Source organism: Polyodon spathula, chromosome 21, assembly GCF_017654505.1.
Source record: "Polyodon spathula isolate WHYD16114869_AA chromosome 21, ASM1765450v1, whole genome shotgun sequence".
Classification (NCBI taxonomy): Eukaryota; Metazoa; Chordata; class Actinopteri; order Acipenseriformes; family Polyodontidae; genus Polyodon; species Polyodon spathula.
The window spans coordinates 30,016,538-30,041,537 of record NC_054554.1 but is presented as its reverse complement, the minus strand read 5'-3'; the positions used below and the strand labels follow the sequence as shown (position 1 = coordinate 30,041,537).

Here is a 25,000-nt window from a genome sequence, read left to right as displayed (position 1 = left end):
TGTTAATCCTACTAATCAAGGACACATGCTCATGGCAGCTCTTTCTTTAAGCACACAGAAGCATTGCTGCCAAGTTCTAGAAGAGTGAGCGTTTACCTGGGACCTGACAAATCTGTGGAGTTGTGTTAATAGCCCCTTGGCTTCTGGTGCCATTACCAAGACTGTAAAATGTGCATCTAGCAGCAAGCTTACCCAGTCCATGATCTGGAAACAACAACATAAAAAAGGACAGATTACTACCAGCAAACCCCAAAACAAGACAAACACACCAACTGTTCATCATTTATCTTAACCAGAGCTGTAAACAGGGACGGAGGTATGATTCCCATTGCAGAGCAGTTCGATCCATTCCTTGTTTTATTACTTTAGACTAATCAGATACACCTGAGCTTGTTGCCTACACACTGTGGCTAATCAAGCTCGTAGTAAAACCTGGAACGGGTGAAACTGCTGTGCAACTGGAGTCTCATTTCCATCCCTGCAATGAAAAGTGAATATACTTTACAGATAATAAAGTTTGTAAAAATCAAGTGTTACTGTCATTAGTGATCGTAAAACATCAGTATACTGGAACGTGCACCGACTATCAACCATTCAAACACCTTCTTAATAACACATACCAGACAAGAAGAAATGTTATTCCTTGCATATAAAGAAACAACTGAAACAAATATACAAGTGCAGTGTCTCTGAACGCCTCACCTGGGTAACTGTTGGTGCTCTTAGCCCGGGGAGCTGTGTATAGACGTCCCCTGAAGATCTCACATACAGATACTGGAGGTACTGCAGAAACAGCTAGGCAGGGAGAGGAAAGGGAACGCTTTCAGCTGGGTGTGGTTTAATAAAGGGACATGGCCACTTCAAACATTCACAGCAGAGCAATGAAACGCGGCAGGAGGCTCCGAAACACAGGCTGCAAGATTTGAGAACTACAAAGAGCTCTCGTGAAACAGAGGGAAGGAGGAAACAGGGTGCACTTACAATGACTTGCTGAGACGAGAGGTCCTTCAAATGAGGCAGGAGGAAGCTTTCACTGTAGGAGGACCGCAGGATTTCATTACTGTGGTTCAAGCAGTCAAGGAAATCAAGTCTGATAAGAATTGTGAAAACCTAGGACACTTTTTGCAACTAGGCCTGGAGTCAATTCCCTGCCCTCCTCGGAGCCTTTTTAAAATTAATTCCCATTCCCTTTTATTTCATTCCAACTGGAATTACTAACTGATTTAAAAAAAAAATTGGAATTGAAAAAAAAAAAGGAATTGACCCTAACCGTTTGCAATAGTTTATCCCATTGACAAAACAAAAAGAAACACTACAAGCTAGGAAGTCGACAGTACAATAAAATCCATTATACACACAGTGACACACACTGCTTTGGAAATCATATCCCAGAAAGATACAGCAGAGCACTCTTTTTCAGTCCCACTGGGCAGGTCAGGCTCACGTCTGTCCAGGAGCTGCTCTGGTTCAGTTTGGGGTCAGTGAGCTGGACATCGCAACTGTCCTCCTCCAGCAGGACAGGGCTGAACCCGTTCTGTACACCCTCCAGGGACTGTCCCGGGCCGTCCACGAGGGAGACGCCCTCCAGGTCCACGCTCACAGGTGCCAGGTCTGCATCTGCAACGCTGCAATTACATATCAAATGTCAACTACACAAAAAAAAAAATAATGCTAATAGGACACAAGGATGGGCGTTATGTTCCAGTCTGCAGGAGATCATTCGTGTTTCTAGCGTTACAGTAACCCTTACGTGCCCCCACCTGAGAAAGGCTTTCAGACAGGCGCAGGTGACAGCCTCAGGAACGTCAGGGAACTGCTGCAGACACAGCTGTGCAAGGAAGTAATCGCGCTTCTCCAACGCAAGCATCAGGAATCCGGGGCATGAACTGGGAAACGAGAGATCAGTGTACTGTTGAAGCAGATTAAAAGCTAAAACACACAGTACTGGTGTGTGTATTACAAAACTAAACAAACACACAAATTCACAGGTTGACTAAGATACAAGCAGCTCAGTAAAAACACAAGACACACTCATACACAGCATGAAGGCAGCAATAGTCGATCGCCAGCACAGTCTGCAGGTAGAAGCCTCACCTGTGGGAGAGTCTGCCAGTCTGTGCGAGACGCGCCAGTAGAGTCTGTGGGTAGAAGCCAGGGTCGGCCTGGCAGCGTTTCAGCAGCTCCACTGCGATGCGAGAGAGACCGAACTGGAACTGCGGGGAGACGGGGGAACACGACAGGAAGGGCTCCAGCACCTCCTCCATCTCCTCACTGGAAACTCCCTGAAACACACAGACACTCAACTGAGAGAGAGGATTACCCAGCCCACCCAACACCTGCCAATACAGACTTGAAAAACTTACACAAGTGCAGAAATCACACAAAGCTGCTGAAAACACCCCACAGTGTTGCACTGAGAAATACTAAAAGAAACCCAATAAGAAACACACGCTTCGATGAGAACTCTTTCTTATTGTCTTCAATGGTGTGGAAAGGCGCCATGGCATTTGAAAGCGTTGTGCAGTTCGAGCGCACTGCTGTTCCCTTTTTCTCTTACCTTTATGTCTTCTAGCACTTGGTTGACTGTCGTGGTCAATGTAGTCTGACTCTTCTGACTCAGTTTCTACAAAAGAAGAAGACAATTAAAAATCATACGCTACAGATCTTTTTACCTGCATCTACAAATATCCCAAAACATCTCTACCAGCAGCTCCTGATTACACCTAGGTTTAAAGGAGTTTTGGGAGTCAATAGTTTTAAGGACGGCTTTGTTAAACATTTGAAAAGGCTTTGGGCTGCAGCTGTAGTGAACTGGTCATTCTCCATCACATGGGCCCACACTCCAGACTCACACTATTCCGGGTTCTCATGCCTGCTCCTCCCTTTCTCTGCTGCAGCGCCGTCTCTTCATGGAGAAGAGAATTCCAGTTCAACACGGAAGGAGACGACGCCTCTGAAAAAGAGAAATGCATTTGTTTAGGACGGGAGGTTTGGGTTTAAAGAGAGAGACAGGGAAACAAGTTCAACAGAATCAAAATGTTTGCTAGTCCTCTTCAGCCAGACTCCACGGGTTCATTTTATTATTATTATTAATTAGACCTATGTCACAAAATGACTGCGGTCTTTAAAAATCCAGTATTATAGAATAGGTCACAATGGATATCAACAGGTAAACAGTCAGACCCAAGGCTCCTTATTGGACTGCTGAAACGTATACATTAATAGATGATAAACAAGTTAAAATGTATCAGTGCAAAACACCTGTGCAAATAAAGAAAATCCGTTCACTGGTTACTGCCGGAGTTTCTCGAACTGGTTTTTGGTTTATGAAGCCCCAGTAAAAAACAGAAAGCCTTGTAAACATCACCTTGCGTGCTCGCCTGCTTCAGCTTTCCCAGGGCAGCAGCCAGTGATGACATCTCACAGTGATAGGGGAGGACTGTCAGCACCTTACCGTGAGTTACATACAGCTTCCCTGCATTACACCACAGCTGCAAGAGAAAGCAGGCTCAGGTTAATAAACACACACACACAGGACAACACCGCGTGGAGTGCGTCATAGGAATATGCATTTATATATGCAGAACAAATCTCCAGTGCATCAGCCAAAACTTGCTGACTTGAAAGTTTGATCAAATATAATCATTTAGGAACAGCTAAGGTGTTCCTCACCCATCTATAAAACCTGCAACCTTATCAAACCCAAGCTCCGCCCCTACCTGCCCAAACAACCTTATCAAACCCAAGCTCCGCCCCTACAACCTTATCATCAAACCCAAGCTCCGCCCCTACAACCTTATCATCAAACCCAAGCTCTGCCCATACAACCTTATCAAACCCAAGCTCCTCCCCTACCTGCATACAACCTTATCAAACCCAAGCTCCTCCCCTACCTGCCCATACAACCTTATCAAACCCAAGCTCCGCCCCTACCTGCCCAAACAACCTTATCAAACCCAAGCTCCACCTCTACCTGCCCAAACAACCTTACCAAACCCAAGCTCCGCCCCTACAACCTTATCATCAAACCCAAGCTCTGCCCATACAACCTTATCAAACCCAAGCTCCTCCCCTACCTGCCCATACAACCTTATCAAACCCAAGCTCCGCCCCTACCTGCCCAAACAACCTTATCAAACCCAAGCTCCGCCCCTACCTGCCCAAACAACCTTATCAAACCCAAGCTCCGCCCCTACAACCTTATCATCAAACCCAAGCTCCGCCCCTACCTGCCCATACGCTCCCCCAGCCAGCTCCTTTGAAGCTTGCAGCGTCTGGAAATTAGTGTTCCAGATGCAGAGGAAATCTGAAAGAAAAAGGTTAGCTTGGATTTCAGGGCTTACACAAGAGTTTCTTTTCATGTTCTGACAAGGTGAAAACATTGCTCCTCTGCATTCACAGCTACACACAATTAACAAGCTAGAAATAAATACAAGAACATAACATTTATAAATTTAGAAATACTGAAAATAAATGCTTTGATGAATGCTTTGACAAGGACCTTAATAAAGACTTTGATAAAACACCTGTCATAGAATTCCAGTAGTTTATTTTAATAAAGCAGGACAGGATCCCTGCAGCTGTTACCAGCGGGATTTCGTGCCACTGTACCTCTGTCACCCGTGCTTGCAGAGTGCGGTGCTCCTACAATGGCTATGTGCCCCTCCTCCAAGGAGGAGATGGCAGCCCTGCTCAGGACTCCCTCAGATACAGGCAGCTTCAGCAGCAGGGACTTGGGCAGGTGCTGCTCCCCCTCCACACTGGGGTGCAGGGAGACAAGCAGCTTATAGACACAGCCACTGGAATCTAGAAGCAAAGATTTACACAAAACATTCGTGGACGCAGTTTTTAAAACACTATAACATTACCACATACAGAAAATGCTAAATTAATAAATGTGTCTTTAAACGTTTAATGCAGCTCTTGCAAGAAAGAGAATCCCGTTGAAAGATTTTATTTTACATCAAGAAACGGTTCTGCTTCGGACAGTTATTTATCCCGTCCGACCTCATTTTTATCCTTTTTTTTTTGAGGTTCTATGTTTTTGCATGTACAGAGAAAACAGAGTTACTTACACAAGCACATCAGGGTGATGCATTTATTCTCAAGAGTTGCAGTGAAGCCAATAGGACAAGCCCCCTTTCCCTCTGAATCAATGCTGTACTTGTGCAGAACATTTGGATTGAGCTTTTGTAAATACAGAAAAAATTCCCCGCTCTGAAAAGGAGAACACATTGTAAAAGTCACACAACAGAATGGGTGTGCATTACTAAAACAGCACAAATAAAAAGCAGCACCTAGCAATCAGCCTATTTACCTTCTCTGTGGAGAACAGGAGGAGAGGCTGCTCCGCTTCCAAGAAACAGCTGCTCCACCTGAAACAAAACAAGAGCACTTTACAATACGAGTTCAAAGCAAAGCATTGCAAAAAAAATATACCACAGTGAAATGATTGTGTATAAAAAAAATAATAATAATCAGGATCCACTGGGAAAGATCTATCACATGCAATGCATTCCCTGTTTCCCTCTTAGTAAGGGGGCATTAATCAATGTGCAAGACGCAGAGAAATAACTACTGGAAAGTTTTACACAAGACTAGGGGCGTTGCTTTTCATTTCAGGAAATAAAAGGGGGATCAAAATTGGTCTTATTTGAAGAGAGCTTTTAAATTGGCATGCAAAGGATGCCTGGTACCTGTACACGAGGACTGATGTTCAAAGGAAACACTAGGTAAAGAAACCTCCTCACCTGATGACCTCTTCCTCTGATAAGACTTCTTCCACTGCCTGCTGTGGAGCCGCCAGCAGGGCATCGAGCTGTCGCACTGCACCCCTCTGGAACAGAACGAGGGGCTCCAAGGAGGGCATGGCGTGGATCCGGGACACAGCGGCCGAGAGCTACGAGAGACAGCCGCGGATCATTACCAGCCCTGGGACAGACACTTCTATAGTCAAACACACACAGCTTCAAATGCATCTGGTGGCAACAAATACCATTGTGTTCAGATAACAGAATCAGACACCAGGCCATGGAAAGCAATGCAAAAATGACAATAAATACAACCCGGTTTACTGTTTACTGTTTCAAGTCTGGAATCCAAGATTAACAAAGTGCATTTGATGTACTTACTGTGGCTTTAAATACTTTCTCAAAATTTATATCTTCATCCCTCCATATTCGCAGTACCTAGACAAAAAAAATAAATAGTTTACACTGCTCATGTACGAAATGGTGGCCACCTAAAACACAGCACAGAGTTAAAAAAGAAATAAAAATCAAGACTACTATAAACATACAGTAATAAAATAAAAATAGCCACATGCTACAGAGAAGACTTGTTTAGTGTAAATTGTACTCTGGAAACACTACAGACTTATTCTTTATTCTAAAGGTCTGCTATGCTGTTGAGCTGAAGGCAAGCCACCTTCAAATCCAGCTGGAACACCTACCTTGCTGTCCTGCACCACCACATACTCCCCAGTCTGCCCGTGCAGCACAGCTGGGCAGGTGACTGCTTGTCCCTGCTTAGCTGCCCAGCTGCCCAAAGGCTTCTGGTCTGAAACCTGGGGTAAAGCAGATCAAACATACTGCATTAGAAAAACAATGAGCCAAATAAATACAGTTTAATAGCAGACACTGGGCGTGCCATTCAATCCCTTTACAGATGAAGACTTTAGCTCTATCTTTACCAGCATTTACTACCAGGCCGCTTTTGTAAACATTACAGGGATGGAAATAACTCCCTTTGCATGAGTTTAGTACTGAGCTTGTTACCTATTCACTGCGGCTTACCAAGCTCGTAATAAAACCTGGAATGGGGAAAGTCTTACTACCATCCCTGCAATAGAAAACGCTGGGTGAACATACAGAGGAATATGCGTTTTCATTCACAACTGTACGTTCAACAGTTTGTTTACGACAGAATAATCGATAGGCTTGCAGAGTTTAGGAACCGCACGTCTAAAATACATTCTACACCCCTACAAGTATGCCTAGGGTAGCCCCAATTTCCAATCACACTGAGTACTGTACACGACCAGCTGAGCAAGACTCGAGTAATCGCTGGCAGCAGCAGCATTACATTACAGGTTCTCCCGTCTGACTGTTAGCAAGCAGACGACTCACTTCAAGTTACACATACAGTTAAGCTAGCGTTTGCCAAGCAGGCATGTGTAACACATGAGAACACAACACAAACACAGCCGTAGCCGTAGCCGTAGCCGTAGCCGTAGCGGAACGAGCTCCGCTGCTTTGCACCTTGTACACGGTGACAGTCCTCCCCGCGCCCGTCACTATGACATGGTCGGGGTCTCTCCCCGGTTCTATCCCGAGTAGCCCCGAGTTTTCCCGGCTCTGGCCGGCGGCGAGTCCGCACAACGTGAACCCTTCATAAAACACAGCCATGCTGTAAATACGAGGCAGGACGACTCCGAGGAGAGACAGAGGAAAGCCCATGCGGTACGAAACGCGAGGAAACGCAGACAGGGACCCCTGTAGGCGAGGAGTAGTTACAACAAGGCTCTGGAACACAGTGACGCCAGTGGCGTTGCAAGCCCCGAATCAACTCATCAGCACGTTTAATCTATGAGGACAGCCACCCCACACTGGTGCAGATAAAAAGGCACATTTCGATTCTGTAGTAGGTTACTGTACATGTACCGTAGCATGTAACTTAACAGTGGATTCATACCACCGAAGTTAACATGTTAGTGTGTGACAGCGTATGTATGTATTTAGATGAGTCGTATAGACCTTATTCACGCCAGACTCAAAACTGGGCTTGCAGCGCAGCTGCTAGCGTCCGGCCGCCGATGTCTCTCACTGTTGCGTTCCGTTTTGTGGTTCTGATTTAAGAAATAATCCGTCGACAAATTTATCATTTCATATTAACGAGAGAGCTGACTGTACACAGAGGGCATGATTATTATTATTTTGAAAAGGAGGTGAATGGGGGCAAAGACTCGTGAATCATTATGTTATTCAAGAAAGCCCACCTTGAATCCCGTTTGAAGTATGCAAAAAAAAAAAAAAAAAAACACTCGGGAGATTCTGTAGCCATGTGGAAAGAAGTTTTGTGGTCTGACGAAGCTAAAATTGAACTTTTTTGCCTAAATGCCAAGCATTATGTTTGGCGCAAACCCAACACAGCGCATCACCCAAAGAACACGATCCCTACAGTGAAGCATGCTGGTGGCAGCATCACGTTATGGGGATGTTTCTTATCGGCAGGGACTGGGGCACTTATCAGGATAGAAGGGAACATGAATGGAGCAAAACACAGAGAAGTCCTTGAGGAAAACCTGCTGCTCTCTGCAAGAAAGCTGAAACTGGGGTGGAAGTTCACCTTTCAGCATGACAACGACCCAAAGCGCACGGTCAAAGCTACACTGGAGTGGCTAAGGAACAAAAAGGGAAATGTCCTTGAGTGGCCCAGTCAGAGCCCCGACCTAAATCCAATCGAAGATTTGTGGCGTGACTTGAAGATTGCTGTCCATCAGCGCTCCCCAAGGAACTTGACAGAGCTTGAACAGTTTTGTAAAGAAGAATGGTCATCTATTGCCAAATCTAGGTGGTAAAGTTGGTAGAGACCTACCCAACAGACTCACAGCTGTAAGTGCTGCCAAAGGTACTTCCACCAAGTATTAACTCAGAGAGGGTGGAGACTTATCAAATTATGATCTTTCAGTTTTGTATTTTTAATATATAATTGTATTTCTCAATACAAGCATTTTTCCCCTTAACAGGGTGGAGTATGTTGTGTATATAAGTGGAACAAAATCCTCATTTAAATGCATGAAACTGTGAGGCACTGACACAACAAAATGTGAAAAAAATTCAAGGGGGGTGTAGACTTTCTATAGGCACTATATATATATATATATATATATATATATATATATATATATATAGGGATGTTGGCTCTTTTGAGGAAAATCTGATATGTAGGTATGGGCACGATGAAATGAAACTCAGGTCAGATTGCATTTCACTTTATTTACTACAAGATGTATGAAAGTGGAAGATAATAAAGAAACAAAGAAACACAAATCTATAGAAACAAAACAAACCCTCAGTAGCCTGACATAGAGTGGCACTTCTGAATGAACACAGAGTGGCTTTATATTCCTTAACAGGTACACATTCAAAAACGGTCCTTTTAAAATCTCTTAAACAACAACGGTGCTGACAGTTACACACAAAAAGAAAAGAAGAAACAGCCAAACCTTAGAAAAATGTCATGGAATTCAACAGAAAATAGTAATAAAAAAAATAGTAATTTTTCTTTTTTTTTTAGTATGATGAGAGGTGAAACCACAACAGATATTTAACAAACATGCTAAAAAAAAACATTTAAAAAGTCACCCTAGTTTTCAAAGCCAGCTCTTCTGTTTAAACGAAGCCCAGCTTCCAGTTGCTGCTCTCTGCCGCGTCAAGGTCCTCTTCCCCTGTTCGGCGGAGCCCCGCTCTGACAGCGGCTGTGGTCAGGCAGGCAGGAGGAGGGTGTTGAGGGGCACAGTGTGTTTCAGTGCTGGCCACTGAAATGTCTTCCAGCTGGTGTTCAGGGTTCAGTTATTGAATCTGGTTCAGATATGGCCAGCTTATTTTACATGGTATCGTTTCTTTAAAAAAACAGCTCTGAGGCTAGACAGCTTGAAGAAGGTACATCAAAAACACATCCTGGTAAGTAGTTTATACAAGGTATGTTACAGATTTGGTTTACAGATTAAAAGATACAGCATCGCATGCAGAGAGGCACTGAGGGACATTTTATTCCTGAAACATGCTCAGTTTAATTCTCTGTCTTTTTTTTTCTTTTTAGCAATGGATACTACGCAACTAGTCAACTTTGCATTCACTTTTTTATACATATCTTCGGATCAACGACAGCCTTCTCTTACAATGAGCACACATTTGTTAAGGTATGGAATGCTGTGCAAGATTTAATTTGTTGATTATGCCATCTTTAGCATGTTTTAAAATGGTACTCTACAAGTTCTGGGGTTTATTTGATCGGTCTACAATGCTGGCAGTTCGAAATGCCACCACACTTTTAATAATTACAATAGGAATCTTCCCTGGTGTTTTACAGCAATACACTGAAGAGTGAGACTCACATCGTGCACTGTTGGATTTCTGGAGCCCCTTTAACTAAACAGATCTGCTGCTGTTTAGACAAACAGACTCCATCGGCTTTTCAAGAATTCACATAAGAACACAAAGCAACAATGTACTGTTTACAGCAATGTCTGCAATATCATGTGTAAGGTCTTGTATCTATCTAGCTAGCATGTACACGAGGCATCCCCTTCCTTTTTTTATTATAAGAAGGCATTTCTTATCCATGGAAAGCTGCTACCCCTAGTGTACATTGGGAATATCAACATGCTTTCAAGAGCTAACGATGCACAAAGCTAAAACAGAGCTCACATGTCAAAGGGGACAACTGGATGAAAACAAACATATTCTTAACAGCCTGGTGTTATTTTTTGGCTTGGATCAAAGGGCTGAAAGTAGAGATCTCCATGGGACAGCTTGCTCGTCTCACACAAGCACGTCATTTCTTCAGTTTCCTGGACCCTAGCATCGGCAGCAGCTGCTTTTTCTCCTGCTCTCCTGAGCTTGAGCACTTTATAATAAATGGCTTTCTAGACCCGAGCACATCTCCTAAGCATCAGCATGTCTGCCTTCCTCCAGCTTGCACTCATGCACTGGATATCCAGCTATGAAGCCTTAAGAACTGACACCTCTCAGTATTTCCAATGACCTTATAACAGTGTACCAAGGTAAATATGCATGGAACCATGTTTTTCTGTTTGCTAAGCTCCACACAGCCAGGCTTTACCACACTCTATTTTTCAGCATGCTTGTACAATTCACTACTACTCTGCTACGCTTTTACCATGGTGCACCTTTATTAGTATAAAGCTTCTAGGTTCACGTGCCCATAAAGAAACATTCACAGACATCAGAGAGAAACGTACGCGACTGGGCAACAGCGAACACCCTTTCAGACTGTCCATAGGAACTGCCTGGTACTACCCTTTCAAAAGCTCACTTCACTTATACATTCTACCCCACTGCTATAGACTAGCACGCCAGGCCACATTCTAAATTAAAGGAACACACAGTATTTAAAAAACTGGACATGGTAATCATTTGAGAAAAACTAACGTTCACCTTTCACAGGCGGTTCAATACAGCCTAACAGGAAAACATGCTCAAGAGACTGAGCCTTTTAGCAACCCTTCAGCAGACAGTGTGTGACAAAATGAAGTAGCCTGCAGCAAAAAAAAAAAACGCTTTCCTCCATGCATTTGTTTCATTATCAGAATAAGGGCTATTATAAAAGCTGGTTCTCAGCATGCACACGCACATGCACGCACGCATGCACACACACAGTGGTTACTGGGGGTTTGCATCGGAGGGCTGGTGGGATGGCGAGCTCTGGGGCAGGTGCGAGGAGGGCAGGCGCAGGCGGGGCACCCTGTCCGCAGGGTCCGGCAGGGTCAGGGTCTCGGGGGCTGACTTCTTGCGGGGCCGGTCCTTGGGCACGGAGAGGAATTCGGGGGCGTCAGTGGTGAGGGGGGTGGAGGGGGCGCTGGAGGGGCCGCTGTGGGTATAGCAGGTCAGGGGGGTTTCGCTGATAGAGATCGCGGGGGGGAAGATCCCTATCTTCTTGTTGGTGGCTTCCTGAGTGGCTCTTTCGAATTCTCTCACTTCATCCATGGTCATGTCTTCGATTAGAAGAGAAAACAAACACAAGCTACTTTAGTAAAAGTACAGCATGTAGGCTTTACTTGATTGAACAGTGACCAAGGCTTTCCTAAAGTATGGCATTTCAGTGATTTGACTATATTGGCTATTTTTATTTACATAGCAAACTCCAAACAGATGTCAAATGTAAGGGACATGACCGCTGTTTTGCTATTGAGTTTGTTATTTTGAAAAATCTACTAATACTTCATAGAAATACACTGGTTTGTAGGGGGTGGGGGTGGAAATAAGATTCCCATTGCATAGCATTTTAATCCATTGCTGCCTTTACTAGGAGTTTAATAAGACACACCTGAGCTTGTTACCTGTACACTGTGGCTAATCAAGCTCAGAGTAAAACCTGGGATGGGAGAAAAGCAATGGGAGTCTTATTTCCATCTCTGGTTAGTAAAGTTTAAGGAAGTACAGTAACATCATTCAACACCCTTCTGGACATGGGCTTGAGAGACTGATTAAGCATCTGGAAGGAAAACCAGGCATTCTACTTTGCATTAATATTAACACATTGCATGGTGAGAATTGCAATCTTTCAGTATCTAGTTATCATTAATCATGGCAGGCATTGGTTATAATAAAAAACATACAGGGGTAGATATTAAAACAAAAAAGCAACATGGTGTCTGATATTATTCATGTACAAAGGTGTATAGTGTGCATGTCATTTTTATTAATAATGAAACCGAAATTAAAAGGGGAAACTTTTCCAAAATAATATCTGCCATAATCTACTTCCGACACAGGTGTTCATTCTCAGACCCGAGTCGCTGTTTCACCCCATTCAACCCAAGACCTCTTATAACACAAGGCTGCTTTTATTAACCCAGAGTGGTGGCTATGGAGGAGAGGGAGGGGTGGGAGAGAGGGTTATATGTTGAAATAAATCAGAACATACACTTGCTTTGTCACGGCTCTCTATTTCATCCAGTGAAGATGAATTTGTGGAATCCTGATCATTGCATACTTTAATGTTGGTTTGCTCATGCATTTGTTTCTCGTATTCCCGCACGTCATCCAAAGTCATATCTGTAAAAAGTTCAAGATGTTGGCAGCTCCTGTTAGGAAACTCAAGACTTGGGGAGGAGGAGGGGCATGGAGAGGAGCTGGAGGGAGAGGGATCTTGGGCTGTGGGCGCCAGGCAGCCATGGCAGGTTTTACAGAAGCCAGGGCAGAGGGAGAGAGCTAGCTTCCTGATTGATTGAGCAAGCGAGGGAATCTAGTCTGGAGAGATGGAGGAGGGTGTTAGCAGCAGTGGGAGAGGGTAGATCACGGCTGGTCTCAGAGCAGGGGGGAGGAGACTGGTTAGTGCAGGAGCTGGCAGGTAGAAGCCAGCGAGCCAGATCTTCAGAAATGCCTCGCAGTATTTAAGAAGATCATTTGCATCACTTGTATGATGCGAGCGCAAGAAAGTGTCTGCGTGGAAACGTTTTTTACCTTTCATGCACTGTAAAAAAAAAAAACAATTACAGAACATGCCACACACCAGACTCATTGAGGAGTTAGACAGTGCTCTATAATCTAAACCGAAGTGTAGATTATAAAAGTGGTGGTCGAGATTCGTTTCAGTCACCGTACTCCCGAAGAACATGACAGGAAGTGTTATCTTAAATCAGAAGATAATCCCACTTTAGAATAAAGATCCGTTCATTTAAGAAATATAAATAAGCATGTTATTAAAGCCCACCATTCCTCCCTATACAATAGAAAGACGTCTCACAGTGCAAGCTGTGTCTTTTACTGCTTCAGCAGTGGCCAATCTCTGGAGTGTGCTGCATTTATTGCATGAACTTGTTTGCTATGTCATATGGGTAGGAGGCTGGCTGAAACAGAGCTGGGTGCAGTCCTCTTTCCAGGGAAAGGAGGCTGGGAAGGGGGCAGAGGAGCTGGGGGTGACATGCTACTTGCAGGTCACAAGAAAAGCCTTCAGTGCAAGAACAGTGTGCCCCTTTATCCTGAACCTGACTGACTCTGTAGGCATAGAACAGAACCTGTACATTCCGATTCTAGAATGTCAGCAGATAGAGACACATGGTCAATAAAGTGAGACTTCTCAAGCACTGAGGGCTTTGGGGTCAGACCAGCTGCTGTAGGGTTGGTAGTGAAATGCCATGTACTTTCTGTATACCGTATGCAGAGCTGTTCATGGTATGCTATGAGTGGTTTAACAGGGGGCCATTTTAAGAAGGTATTCTCACATGCTTCAGCACAGTCAGTAACATGATTGACTTATTGGAGGGTTGCCCTTATAGGGATTTTATACAGAAAAAGATTTCCAGATCTTTTAATTAGATAAAAAAATGCTTCAATAACATGAGCTTTGGCTGTAATCGGATGTGAGATTGATCTCAAACTGAAAGTAATATATATAATTCATTGTGAAATGAAAGGATGAGACATAGGTAACTAAAAGATCATGAAGTGGATAGGCACTGAAACTGTGCTGTATCGAAGCAAGGAAAAACAAATAGCTTCAGCACGAGTTTCTACTGGGATTTTACACCACTGCTTTGGAAAGGGTTGTTAGTAACAGTGAAGCAAGCATGAAGAACACAGCAAACTGGTTTCACTCTCAGAATAAAAACAAGTAGCATATTAATAGATATCAGCAAACACATCAGATATATACTGGTGACAAAACAAATAAACACAATAGCCATACTGTTACAGTCTCAGGAAAATCTGTATGTTTTTAATCAACTGGCCTATTAATAATATGAATCATGAAGAATGCTTTGCTCTGTCCACCCACGCAGACACATCAGAGCCAGGTACTGCTAAATCAACAGACCCACCAGTGCAACTCCTATAACTGCTACATCGGGGCCAGACCTACAAGGGCGTTGAGCCTGAACAACACCTGCACATCCTGTTGCCCCTTTCTGACTAGAACAATGCAGAACAGTAACAAAAGGAACGAGCACAAGTCTGACAAACTCAGGAGTTACTGGACTGCACATAAGACTACAGAGTGCACCTGGTTATTTCAAACACTGGGACTAGGGCTCTTCTATATCCTGTATAAGTGAGGCGGGTTCTTCTATATCCTGTATATGTGAAGACACAGTGAAGCAGCACAGCTGACATACCGATCCACTCATCCACCCAGGCGAAAGCTTGTCTGTGTCCAAGTAACAGCACGTCTCGAACAACCTGAGGGGCAACAAGAACCACACAGGGTTGAATGAACACCTCCACCCCAAACTCAACCCCAACCTCAGCCCCAACCCATAACCTCAACCACAACCCCAACCCCAACCCATAACCTCAACCCCCAGCCCCAACCCAAAACCTCAACCCCAACCCCAACCCAACCTCAACCCAAACCCAACCCCAACCCCAACCCCAACCCCAACCCCAACCCCAACCCCAACCCCCAACCCAACCCCAACCCCAACCCCAACCCCAACCTTGACCCTGACCCCAGATTATTAATTTCACAAATTAATTTCATGTGTATCAGTGTTTCTCTGGTGGTGTGTCAAACAGAGATAAGGTGGGGTGGGGATCCTAGGTCTGTCTAATATGTTTTCCCCTTGTTTGTTTATGATTCAACAATTCTCTGTTAGACCATGTTGACAGGTGAACTTGTACAAGCACTGTACTATACAAGGTCTCTTTATTTCACTGTTTGATATGTTTTATATGTAAGACAGTGAAATATCGAGGTGTCAGTATGTGTGCTGTTGATCCCTCAGTTTCACTGCACTGACCTTGTGCACAAACTGCTCGACTCGTGTCTGCAGCCCCCACACCTCGAACTTCACAGTCACCAGCTTGTAGGAACACATGATCGGCTGCTGGCTGTCCCTCCAGCCCTCCTTTAGCAGACCACGAGATGTTTTCTCAGACTTGAAATAGCGCAGGTCCTGGAACGAAGCACAGACACAGGCAGTGTCTTTTCCACTCATTGTGGGCAGACGTGTCTCAAGCAGCACACAGGATCGCAAGGCTAAAGGGGCGGGATTTCTTAGAGGACTGTTTCGCCCTATAGAATCATGCAGCGCGTGGGGTTTAGTTTAACTGGTATTTGAACAGTGCCTTCCTCAATTATTTTCAAAGCAGTTACCCCAGTGCTCTGAACAGATAACTTGGAGCCCCTCTATGCTTTCTCTCAGCGGCACATTGTCAGTAAGGATGCTCTTGCAGATGGGACCCTGGATCACGTCTTGTAAGTCCAGCACTGGCAATGCTGCGCAAAGGCCAGGATATCAAGGTCTGTTAAAAGCAGCAATTTCAGACAAAGTGATTTCTTACAAGGGAGCATAAAACCAGCTTATGGACCTTATTCCTGTTACCCATTAAACAAGCTAGAGCATCTGAAAATGGAATTCTTCATAGAAGCTGAGCTTCCTGTAAAGGCTGCTGGAAATCTAATAATAAAAATCTAATAAAATGTGTTATTTGTAGCTGTGTGTGTTTGAAGCTACTATCTGTCACCACTAGACCGTCGGTACAGATATTGTGTGTTTAAAAGTTGTGCTGTTTGCATCAGACATTTACAGCATCCTGAAGGATCAATTTTAGTCTGCGTCATGAATCCAAAGACATTATGGAGACAAGCGTCTATTAAAAGGCATTATCTTTTAGAGGCTTCATTGAGATCTGGGACTGGCACCAGCACTGGAAACCTGCTGAGTCACATATTAATTTGAAAGGATGGTCCTTGTATCACCTGCATTGAAACAGTTTCCAGGTCAGTGCTGCTGATCCCTGTCTGTGACAAGTTTGAAAACAAGACTCTGTGTTGAGAATAAACGGGCATCAATGCCACACCAGTGGCCAGCAGTGAAACGGGTCACATCACTTGCTTTCTGCTGGAGACATGTGGAATGATATAATAAAATGCACTCCCGACAGTAACAAAGAAAAGAAAAGGTGTGGCTCATCGCATTCGCTGTTTTGCAGCAGTTTCTTTAAATCGTTTTAAGTTGGTGGGATTCTGTCTTGTTTCCGATTGCTGCCTAACTTTGGGGACTGTGGAATCAAAGTTTAACAAGGACACTAAAAAATATAAAAATGGTCCACCTAATGGATTGCAACATCAGCGGAAAAGATCTGCTGAGAAAGAGAGAAAGAGAAAGAGAGTGAGAGAGAGAGAGAGAGAGAGAGAGTGCTTCTGCTTCATTCAGATGAAAGATCTGGGTGCAACATCACCTGACTCTCAAGGACACCTGGGTTTGTTCGCGTTGACTAATTGTGCTGTCATCTTTCATTAGTGGAACAAAGGATTTGTCTCATCCATGCTAAATCACTGGACATTATTTTTCCAGCAACAGCTTCAAAAGGAGCACTGAAGCCTGAGACAGGGTTGCTTTCAAAGGAATCGATGTGACAGTCCTGGTGTGAAGAATCCTGTGCCTCTGTCAACACAGCTTTATCTCAGAAGCTATTTTAAGAATGCTATTTTATGTCAGGTGCATTAACCGTTTTCCAAAACGTAGTTAAAGCTAAAAGGTCCAGGACTGTTTCACAAATATGAAGCGCTAAACAATCTCTCGATCCCGACTTGGCAAAGCTACGGTATGCGCTAACTTTCTAAAGAAATGAATTTGTCTTCAACCGACAACTATTTTTTGCACTGCGGTTTGTCAGAAGGTTTAAAATGACTGTTTAGCGCTCATACATTATTTACTGAAAAAGAACTTCCAGTTCGATTGCTAACATTTTGTCATTGCATGAAACAAAAGCCTCACCCTAGTTGCTCATAAAAAGCTGCCCAAATCAGCTCTATCACTGGCCATCTACCGCTGCCCACGCTGTGGGCTGGTTTGTTGCCTAAAGAGCTATTGATCTGTCTTGCATGATAGAGTTTAGAGTGGGCTGGTGACCAGGTTACCCCAGATTTCCAATAACGCTCTTTACAGGCGCAGAGCGACCTGATATGGTTTAGATTCTTGAAAAGGAGCCTGAAAGTCTCTGCAGAAATACAATAAGACCACATACTTGGCAATAAAACAGAACATTCCACAGACAGCTCAGTGTTTAATTATGTCAGCCCTTGCTGTGAATGCCTCGGTCTCCTCTCATGGACACAAGCAGCTGGAATTGCACTGCAATTGGACACACCAGCCCACCGCTAGCCTTGGGGTTGGGGGAGGGGTGGGGTGGGGGGCCAGGAGAGAGTTCATCATCATCAGTGGCTGCAGCACATTCAATTCTGGTCAGTAGGTGGCGCTGTATTACTGCAGCAATGTTAGCTGTCTACATAGTCTTATTTTTTCCGGTTTAGAGAAAACTCAGTAGATCATAACAAAGTGAATTTTCAGTTGACCATGAAAAGGGTCTGCAAGCCTGAGGGTTTGTGAAAAGGAGCCTGTTGAGACTCTCGCACAGCCAGGGCCCTACCTCTGACTCTTTGTAGTAGCGCTCGGGGACCTCGTCATAGGCGATGTCAACGAAGCAGACCTCCCTGTTCACGTCCTGCGCCTCGCTGCCGAAGATCTGGAAGAAAGCAGAACAGAAACTCCTACATTGAAGGTCTTTTAGGTAATTCCAGGAAAATATATAAAAAGAATCCTGTGTCCTGTGACAACTCCACTGCGTCACCCAGGCTCACCCCAGCATTCAAAACACAGCACACTACACTCACTAAACACAGGACACCACACTCACTAAACACAGCACACCACACTCACTAAACACAGGACACCGCACTCACTAAACACAGGACACCGCACTCACTAAACACAGGACACCGCACTCACTAAACACAGGACACCGCACTCACTAAACACAGGACACCGCACTCACTAAACACAGCACACCGCACTCACTAAACACAGCACACCGCACTCACTAAACACAGGACACCGCACTCACTAAACACAGCACACCGCACTCACTAAACACAGCACACCGCACTCACTAAACACAGCACACCGCACTCACTAAACACAGGACACCGCACTCACTAAACACAGCACACCGCACTCACTAAACACAGCACACCGCACTCACTAAACACAGCACACCGCACTCACTAAACACAGCACACCGCACTCACTAAACACAGGACACCGCACTCACTAAACACAGCACACCGCACTCACTAAACACAGCACACCACACTCACTAAACACAGCACACCACACTCACTAAACACAGCACACCGCACTCACTAAACACAGGACACCGCACTCACTAAACACAGGACACCGCACTCACTAAACACAGCACACCGCACTCACTAAACACAGGACACCGCACTCACTAAACACAGCACACCGCACTCACTAAACACAGGACACCGCACTCACTAAACACAGCACACCACACTCACTAAACACAGCACACCACACTCACTAAACACAGGACACCACACTCACTAAACACAGCACACCACACTCACTAAACACAGCACACCACACTCACTAATTTTAGGCTTATCTTAATAATGCTGCGGTACAACTATAAAAGCCCTGCTGCTGTTACAACCACCCCAAAGTAAAAAGAGTAAATTAACAAACAGGTTTGCACATTTTGGAGTAGTAAGATGGACTGCTGTTCTCACTGGAACAAACTACCCTTCTCCATGTTTAGCAGACTGCTTTTCCATGACTGTCCACTGTGGGGAGCCCTGAATCTGCTGCAGGAACAGGAAGAACTGATTATGTAACAGGCTCAGGAGGGTGCAGTATGGGGCTTCATTAATGTATATTGCATATAAAGGTTTTTTTTTTCTCCCTCCATTAGGGTTTGGAGCAGAGGCATGTTGCTGCTAATGTGCTGTGCTAAGCTTTGCATGCGCTGCTTGGAGCGGAGGAGAAGGAAGCTACACAGAGGCCTTGGGCACCTGGTGTTTGTGAGTGGCCTGTTTCGTTCAAGAGCCTGTTAATTGATTTGGACGATCCCTTTATAGAGGAGCTCCACGATCAAGCACACTGCAGAGGGATGCACTGTGTGAGCTGAAGACATTAGAGGAGGAAGCCTATGGGTAAAATGAAGATGGCATTTTAATGCTAAATGTCAAAGCTAGTTTGAGGGTTTCCCATTCTCTCGAGTGCAGTTATCTCCAGGAGAGAGGCTGATTGAGGTGTGTTTAACAGCCTGGGGTTCTCAAAGCCTCAGTGTGCTCGGGATTGATCTCTGCTGAAGGACACACTTTCAGGTGGAGTTTTAAGAGCAGGTCTGTGGGTACGCAGGGGTCTGGTGTTCATTCAGAGCTGAACTCCTGAACAGATCATCGCAGTGCAGCTTTATACTCATGGAAACTCGTGAGTATGCAAACTGCAGTGTAATGAAATCTGCATTGAAACTGTGGCAGAGTTAATAATGAAGTCATTTTCTCTCTCTCTCACTAATGATAGGGAGGAGTTATTAGACAGCATTACTTTCATTCAGAAGCCAGGCCTGCAGGGTGCACAGGGGTAACCGATATTACATCAGCTCAAACAGCAGCCTGTAAAAGTAAAATGAATTTAAATACAGTCTCTGAACAGCCCTCCTCCCACTGTCTTCCAGCAGCATGAACCAGTAGCCAGAGAGACAGCGATTCTTTCTGTCTGGCCTTCAGGTTAAACTGAGGTTGTGTATTTTTGATGTGTCTGCTTTGCTCAGGAGCCGTGTGTTAAAGCTGCAGAGCCCCATGATCTCACTCAGTGTTATTCCATTGATTAAACGTGAGGGTGAGATGAAGGGAAAGAGGGTGAAATGGGATGCTGCTCCATTCACTACTTACTTTGTCATTGCTTCCATTGTTGTCTTCGTATTTTGTTTCTATATGAATGGAGAACTTCGGCAAAAAGGAACACTAGAAAAAACAAACAAACAGAAAAAAAATCGTTATTAAATGATGCGTGAAGCGAACGCTTCCGGTACTGTCCATGCATTTTAAAAACGTATTCATTAGAATGAGCAAAGGTTATCTACCTCCCCTTTTTCCAGTTCCTACATTTGAACCCTAAGGTTTATTTAGATGTCAGCAGAGCTGCACGCTGTGGTGTGTAGTACAGGAGTATTGTTTCCGTGCTCATGTAACAGGGTAACACTGCCACTTACACACAGTGCATCACACACACACAACACTGCCCGTTACACACACACACACACACACAGTTCATCACAGAACTCTGCCCGTTACAACACTGCCTGTCACACACACACACACACACACAATTAGAACAAAATAATTTCACGCAATCTTGTGCAATAGTCACACTGCTAAGAATTGTAGACTAAATGCATTTTCTGGAGGCAACATAGCTGTGGCAATCACTATTTATACTAACTGTTTCAAGAATGGGGTCAGTTTACCGTTGAAAAAAAAACTAAACAAATTAGTTTGCACAGAGAATAGTGTCCACACAGTTTTGGGCCGAGGGACGCAGACCTGAGCTGAGCTTGTCACTTCATCACCTTGCACCTTCACTTATAGGAAGGGAAAGTGTGAAGAATTCTTTCCGTTTCTTATTCTCTAGTGATGCCTGCAATCGACTAACAGTCAGCATGAAGCGCTATGGACGGAGGACAGCTCTATTGCCAGCGAGCAGCAGGCGTTCTTGTTTCATTTCAAACCCTCCGCCCTCCCCAAACACGTTTATTTATTCTGCTACACCAGTCACTCATCCCACTTCTATTCATGTCATAATATATTCCTAAAAGAAAAGAAGAGAAAAGAAAAGAAGAAAGGGCACTTAAAATGGTGCTTCCCAGGAAGGCAGGAAACCAAAGAGAAACAACAAAGAGACCAAGCCTTCAATGCCCCTGGTACTGCTCGGAAAAGCTGGCCATTAATAATGGATCCAAGGCAAAAGCATTAACCTTAGAAACAAAGCAGCTGGTGGAAGCCCTGCTGTGACTGTGCAGCAGGGAGGGACTGACCGGACACTACAGGTGTGTTTACACAGACCGGGACGAGTTCCAACCAGGACCAGGATCTTCTCACTGATCACACTGGGCTGTACGGGCCGAAAAAAGAGGCCCAGGAAAGCCAGGGGGAGCGGAACAGACTGTTCATCAGGTCTGTGCGGTCTGATTATATAACACCTTCAGAGCCCCCTGGAACCAACCACGCCACGAAACTGCTAAGAAACAACATCTGTGCACATACTTCACATGGGTGCTGCATTTAGACCGGTGTTATTTTTCATCGCTCACTTTATTCAGATTTTTTGGCTGATGCACATGACTCAGCATTTGAACATGCACATAAAAAAATATAACCGCCACCATGGCGTCATTGTGTATTAAGTGCTGTTTAAACTATCAATCTGCCTGACTCTAAATTAATTAGAACACTTTGGACAGCACCTCGTGAATGATAAACTCTTTATACCAGCTACTGTACAGTGAATGACTAAAGCTCCAAATTCAATGCAATGTTGAGATTTCCTTTTTAATTGCCATTCTCATCCTTTTGGTTATGAATGCACTGGGTGGAGGGGACATGTTAACTGTATTCAGAATACTGACTAACCCTTTACACACAGTTCAAAGAGTCGCACGGCTCCAGAGGCAATACAAAGAGACGGCTGAGTACAGGCATGCATCCCTTTAAAAGCTGCTTTCCCAATTTTAAAATGGTCACAAAGCGGGCATTGTAGATGGGACGGGACTGAAAGGGATATGAAGATGTCTGGTGTACTCACAGTGTACTCTGCTCCGGGTTCCGCAGCGGGGAGAGATGGAGGCGCAGGGGGAAAAGGAGAAGAGGAAGAAGGTCAGTGGGGTTGAGCAGACTGATCCAGACAGTGGCGGATCTAAACACCGCTGGCGTTTGAATTTCAGACTGGGACCCAACCTGAGGTTTTACATGAAGACACCTGAGAGACTGAGGGACACCAGTACAGGTAGTGGTTTTCTTAAAGCCTTCTTCATCTAACCCTATATTCAGATGCATCACCAGATAGATCTATTGACCATACCACAGTATATCAGCACTTATATAAACAATTACAGGACCTAAAAAGGCATAGGATAAACGTTTTACAATCCAGTAACCCTAGCCTCTTTGCTCCACCCCCCTCATCACTGCTTATCTCAAACCACACTCCAAACCACCCTACTATTGATCTTCACTAACTTCATGATGTCCGTTGAATCGCTAGGTGCTAACTGCACTGCACACTACCCACTTCTACTGTTCGTCCTCCATTGATAAACTCTGTGCTGTCAAATCTCTCTTTAAAAGAGATCCAATCTCTTGTGCTGCAGCCTGGGAGCCTCCTCGGACTGATGGAGTGGCTCTGTAATTAGTGCCAGCCCTGTATTCACTACTGTGCACAGCCAGCAGAGGATACTCACCTGTGATGGTGTATGGGTAATAGTTCCAGGCCTTTTCTGTCACGTAGAAGATCTTGGGCACCACTGCTCTAGCCCAGCTAGGGAGTTTGCTGGAAGACAGAGTGAAGCTGGTTAAAGACTGCTCTCCTCGACATGAAGCCAGTCTGAATAGCCAGCCATTCAAACCAAAACCTGGTATCCAGACAGAGCACCGCTGTCACAGAGCATCCCCCCAGTGACATGATGCTGACAAAGACTTCTAGCAGCAAGGATTGGGTACGTTTATATTGGTATTACTACACACTGTAAAACAAATATCCAGAGATAACTATGCTGCCAGCGCAGGTTCGGATTTTAAACAGGTTACCAAACCTTGCTGATAAAAGCCAGTAAGGGCATCGCTCCTCTTGAAGATTCAGATAGAAACCAGGTTGATCATACTGGTCTCCAAAGGAATATTTTCCAAGTGTGAATCACCCATTAAATAAAATAAACATTAAAAAAAAAAAAAAACTTAAAACAAACAAATAAACTATACCTGCGCGCATTCTAAATGCATCGGCTTATCACAAAGAGGAAATATGCTGCTACTCTGCAGGCTATGAAGCCTTATTTGGAGCCATACAGGGCAGTCTACAGTACATTAGCAGGAACCAGCTGGACAGCCTATCGGTGTGAAGACTGCTTGCTATTACTTCTAATTCATTCTGCTCCAGGTATATCTTGTAGACATGGCACTGGCTGAATACAAAGTATGCTATAAAGATACAAATCACTTGAAAGTGAAGCTGAGGCCGCTGCTGTGCAAGCTGATTGCTAGTCAGTTACAGCCTTGTGTATTGAACACGTTCTCCCTGTTCTTTACAGAATATAGAATAAGTGCTGACACTGGAGTTGTTGGGTTGGGTTCACACAGTCCCAATCAGACTGTCCCTGAGTTCAGGGCAATACAAACCTGCTTTTTCAATGTTAAAATCTTTCCTCAGATGCAAAAACAGATTTGGTGACAGTATCTCGGGTCCTGTCAACGACACAGTGATTTTAAATAATTCAATTAATATCCTGAGAACGTATCTCCAAATTGATGAGTCTGTCTGGCTTTGCGTATGATCATTTGGCAAAGAGGAGGGTTTTTATATATCTCTGCATAGTCTACTAATGCACTGCACAGTCCACGTCTCTGCATAGTCTACTAATGCACTGCACAGTCCACGTCTCTGCATAGTCTACTAATGCACTGCACAGTCCACGTCTCTGCATGGTCTACTAATGCACTGCACAGTCCACGTCTCTGCAGAGGGGTGAGTGTGTGTCTGCCTGTTAACACAAAGTAGAGTGAAAGCAGACGGAGCTCCCACACAGCAGACTTTAAGGGGGAGAGCAGCCTGAAGGAACCTGGAAACCTGGCTCCAAAGCACACAGGAATTTCACTGCCCCGACCGTGAAGAGAAGCCTGCCATCAGAAATACAAGGCAAGAGTCAAAAGGACGTTGATAGAAGAATGTGATAATACAGCTTGTGCAGCTACTGTATAAATAAGGAAATGGATTTTACAATTAAAAACCTGCAAGCACTTCTTTAAAAGAGCAGAGGCAGGCAGCAGGATCAACGGCTGCACAGAGCACATTATACTCAATGGCTGCACTTAGTGAGAGACAACATGTTCCTACAGGAAGCGATCTGGGGCATCGCGGACTCCACACCCAGCAACTTGTTGCTATGGCTTTGGTATCTCACGGCAGATGGTGTTTCCCCCCCCGAAACCCTGCTGCACAAATTGTTCAGTACAGCTAATAGGCAAGCATTTGCTAATGGTGCAATCATGGAAAATTACACCTTTCAGGACAGGACTCTGAACTCAGATAATGATTTAAAACAGCATTTACAGTGACAGTCTGCATTCACCTCACATGGAATTGAATGAGTCTCTCCTGAGACTTAGGAAGCATCCTGTTTTAATTAGGAAGCGGCACTGGGCTCTACTGACAGGGCTTCAAACCGATTAG

General features: G+C 44.5%; 2 protein-coding genes across 5 annotated transcripts in view; both read right to left on the bottom strand.

Moving 5' to 3' along the window:
- LOC121296359 (nucleolar protein 11-like) overlaps positions 1–7,438 on the bottom strand; it is an 8,349-nt gene extending 911 nt beyond the window's left edge. Inside the window, exons 1-17 of one of the 2 annotated variants that reach the window (XM_041221842.1) lie at positions 7,260–7,438; positions 6,452–6,565; positions 6,132–6,188; positions 5,751–5,899; positions 5,318–5,375; positions 5,076–5,217; positions 4,612–4,806; positions 4,230–4,306; positions 3,368–3,491; positions 2,853–2,953; positions 2,558–2,623; positions 2,095–2,282; positions 1,761–1,886; positions 1,401–1,625; positions 982–1,060; positions 703–795; positions 193–204 (exon numbers count right to left, since the gene is read on the bottom strand). In XM_041221842.1, coding sequence (XP_041077776.1) covers positions 193–204; positions 703–795; positions 982–1,060; positions 1,401–1,625; positions 1,761–1,886; positions 2,095–2,282; positions 2,558–2,623; positions 2,853–2,953; positions 3,368–3,491; positions 4,230–4,306; positions 4,612–4,806; positions 5,076–5,217; positions 5,318–5,375; positions 5,751–5,899; positions 6,132–6,188; positions 6,452–6,565; positions 7,260–7,406 — 1,953 coding nt within the window. In that variant the 5' untranslated portion in view covers positions 7,407–7,438. Of the gene's footprint in view, positions 1–96; positions 205–702; positions 796–981; positions 1,061–1,400; positions 1,626–1,760; positions 1,887–2,094; positions 2,283–2,557; positions 2,624–2,852; positions 2,954–3,367; positions 3,492–4,229; positions 4,307–4,611; positions 4,807–5,075; positions 5,218–5,317; positions 5,376–5,750; positions 5,900–6,131; positions 6,189–6,451; positions 6,566–7,259 lie in introns of both variants that reach the window. The other variant, XM_041221841.1, reaches the window with a different exon arrangement.
- Positions 7,439–8,976: 1,538 nt separating this feature from the next.
- Positions 8,977–25,000, bottom strand: part of LOC121296362 (cytoplasmic phosphatidylinositol transfer protein 1-like) — a 44,288-nt gene continuing 28,264 nt past the window's right edge. For 2 of the 3 annotated variants that reach the window (XM_041221850.1, XM_041221848.1), the window contains exons 3-9: positions 23,016–23,104; positions 22,361–22,368; positions 20,452–20,523; positions 18,120–18,215; positions 15,485–15,640; positions 14,861–14,924; positions 8,977–11,737 (exon numbers count right to left, since the gene is read on the bottom strand). In XM_041221850.1, the coding sequence (XP_041077784.1) occupies positions 11,406–11,737; positions 14,861–14,924; positions 15,485–15,640; positions 18,120–18,215; positions 20,452–20,523; positions 22,361–22,368; positions 23,016–23,104 (817 nt within the window). In that variant the 3' untranslated portion in view covers positions 8,977–11,405. Of the gene's footprint in view, positions 11,738–12,669; positions 12,801–14,860; positions 14,925–15,484; positions 15,641–18,119; positions 18,216–20,451; positions 20,524–22,360; positions 22,369–23,015; positions 23,105–25,000 lie in introns of all 3 variants that reach the window. The other variant, XM_041221849.1, reaches the window with a different exon arrangement.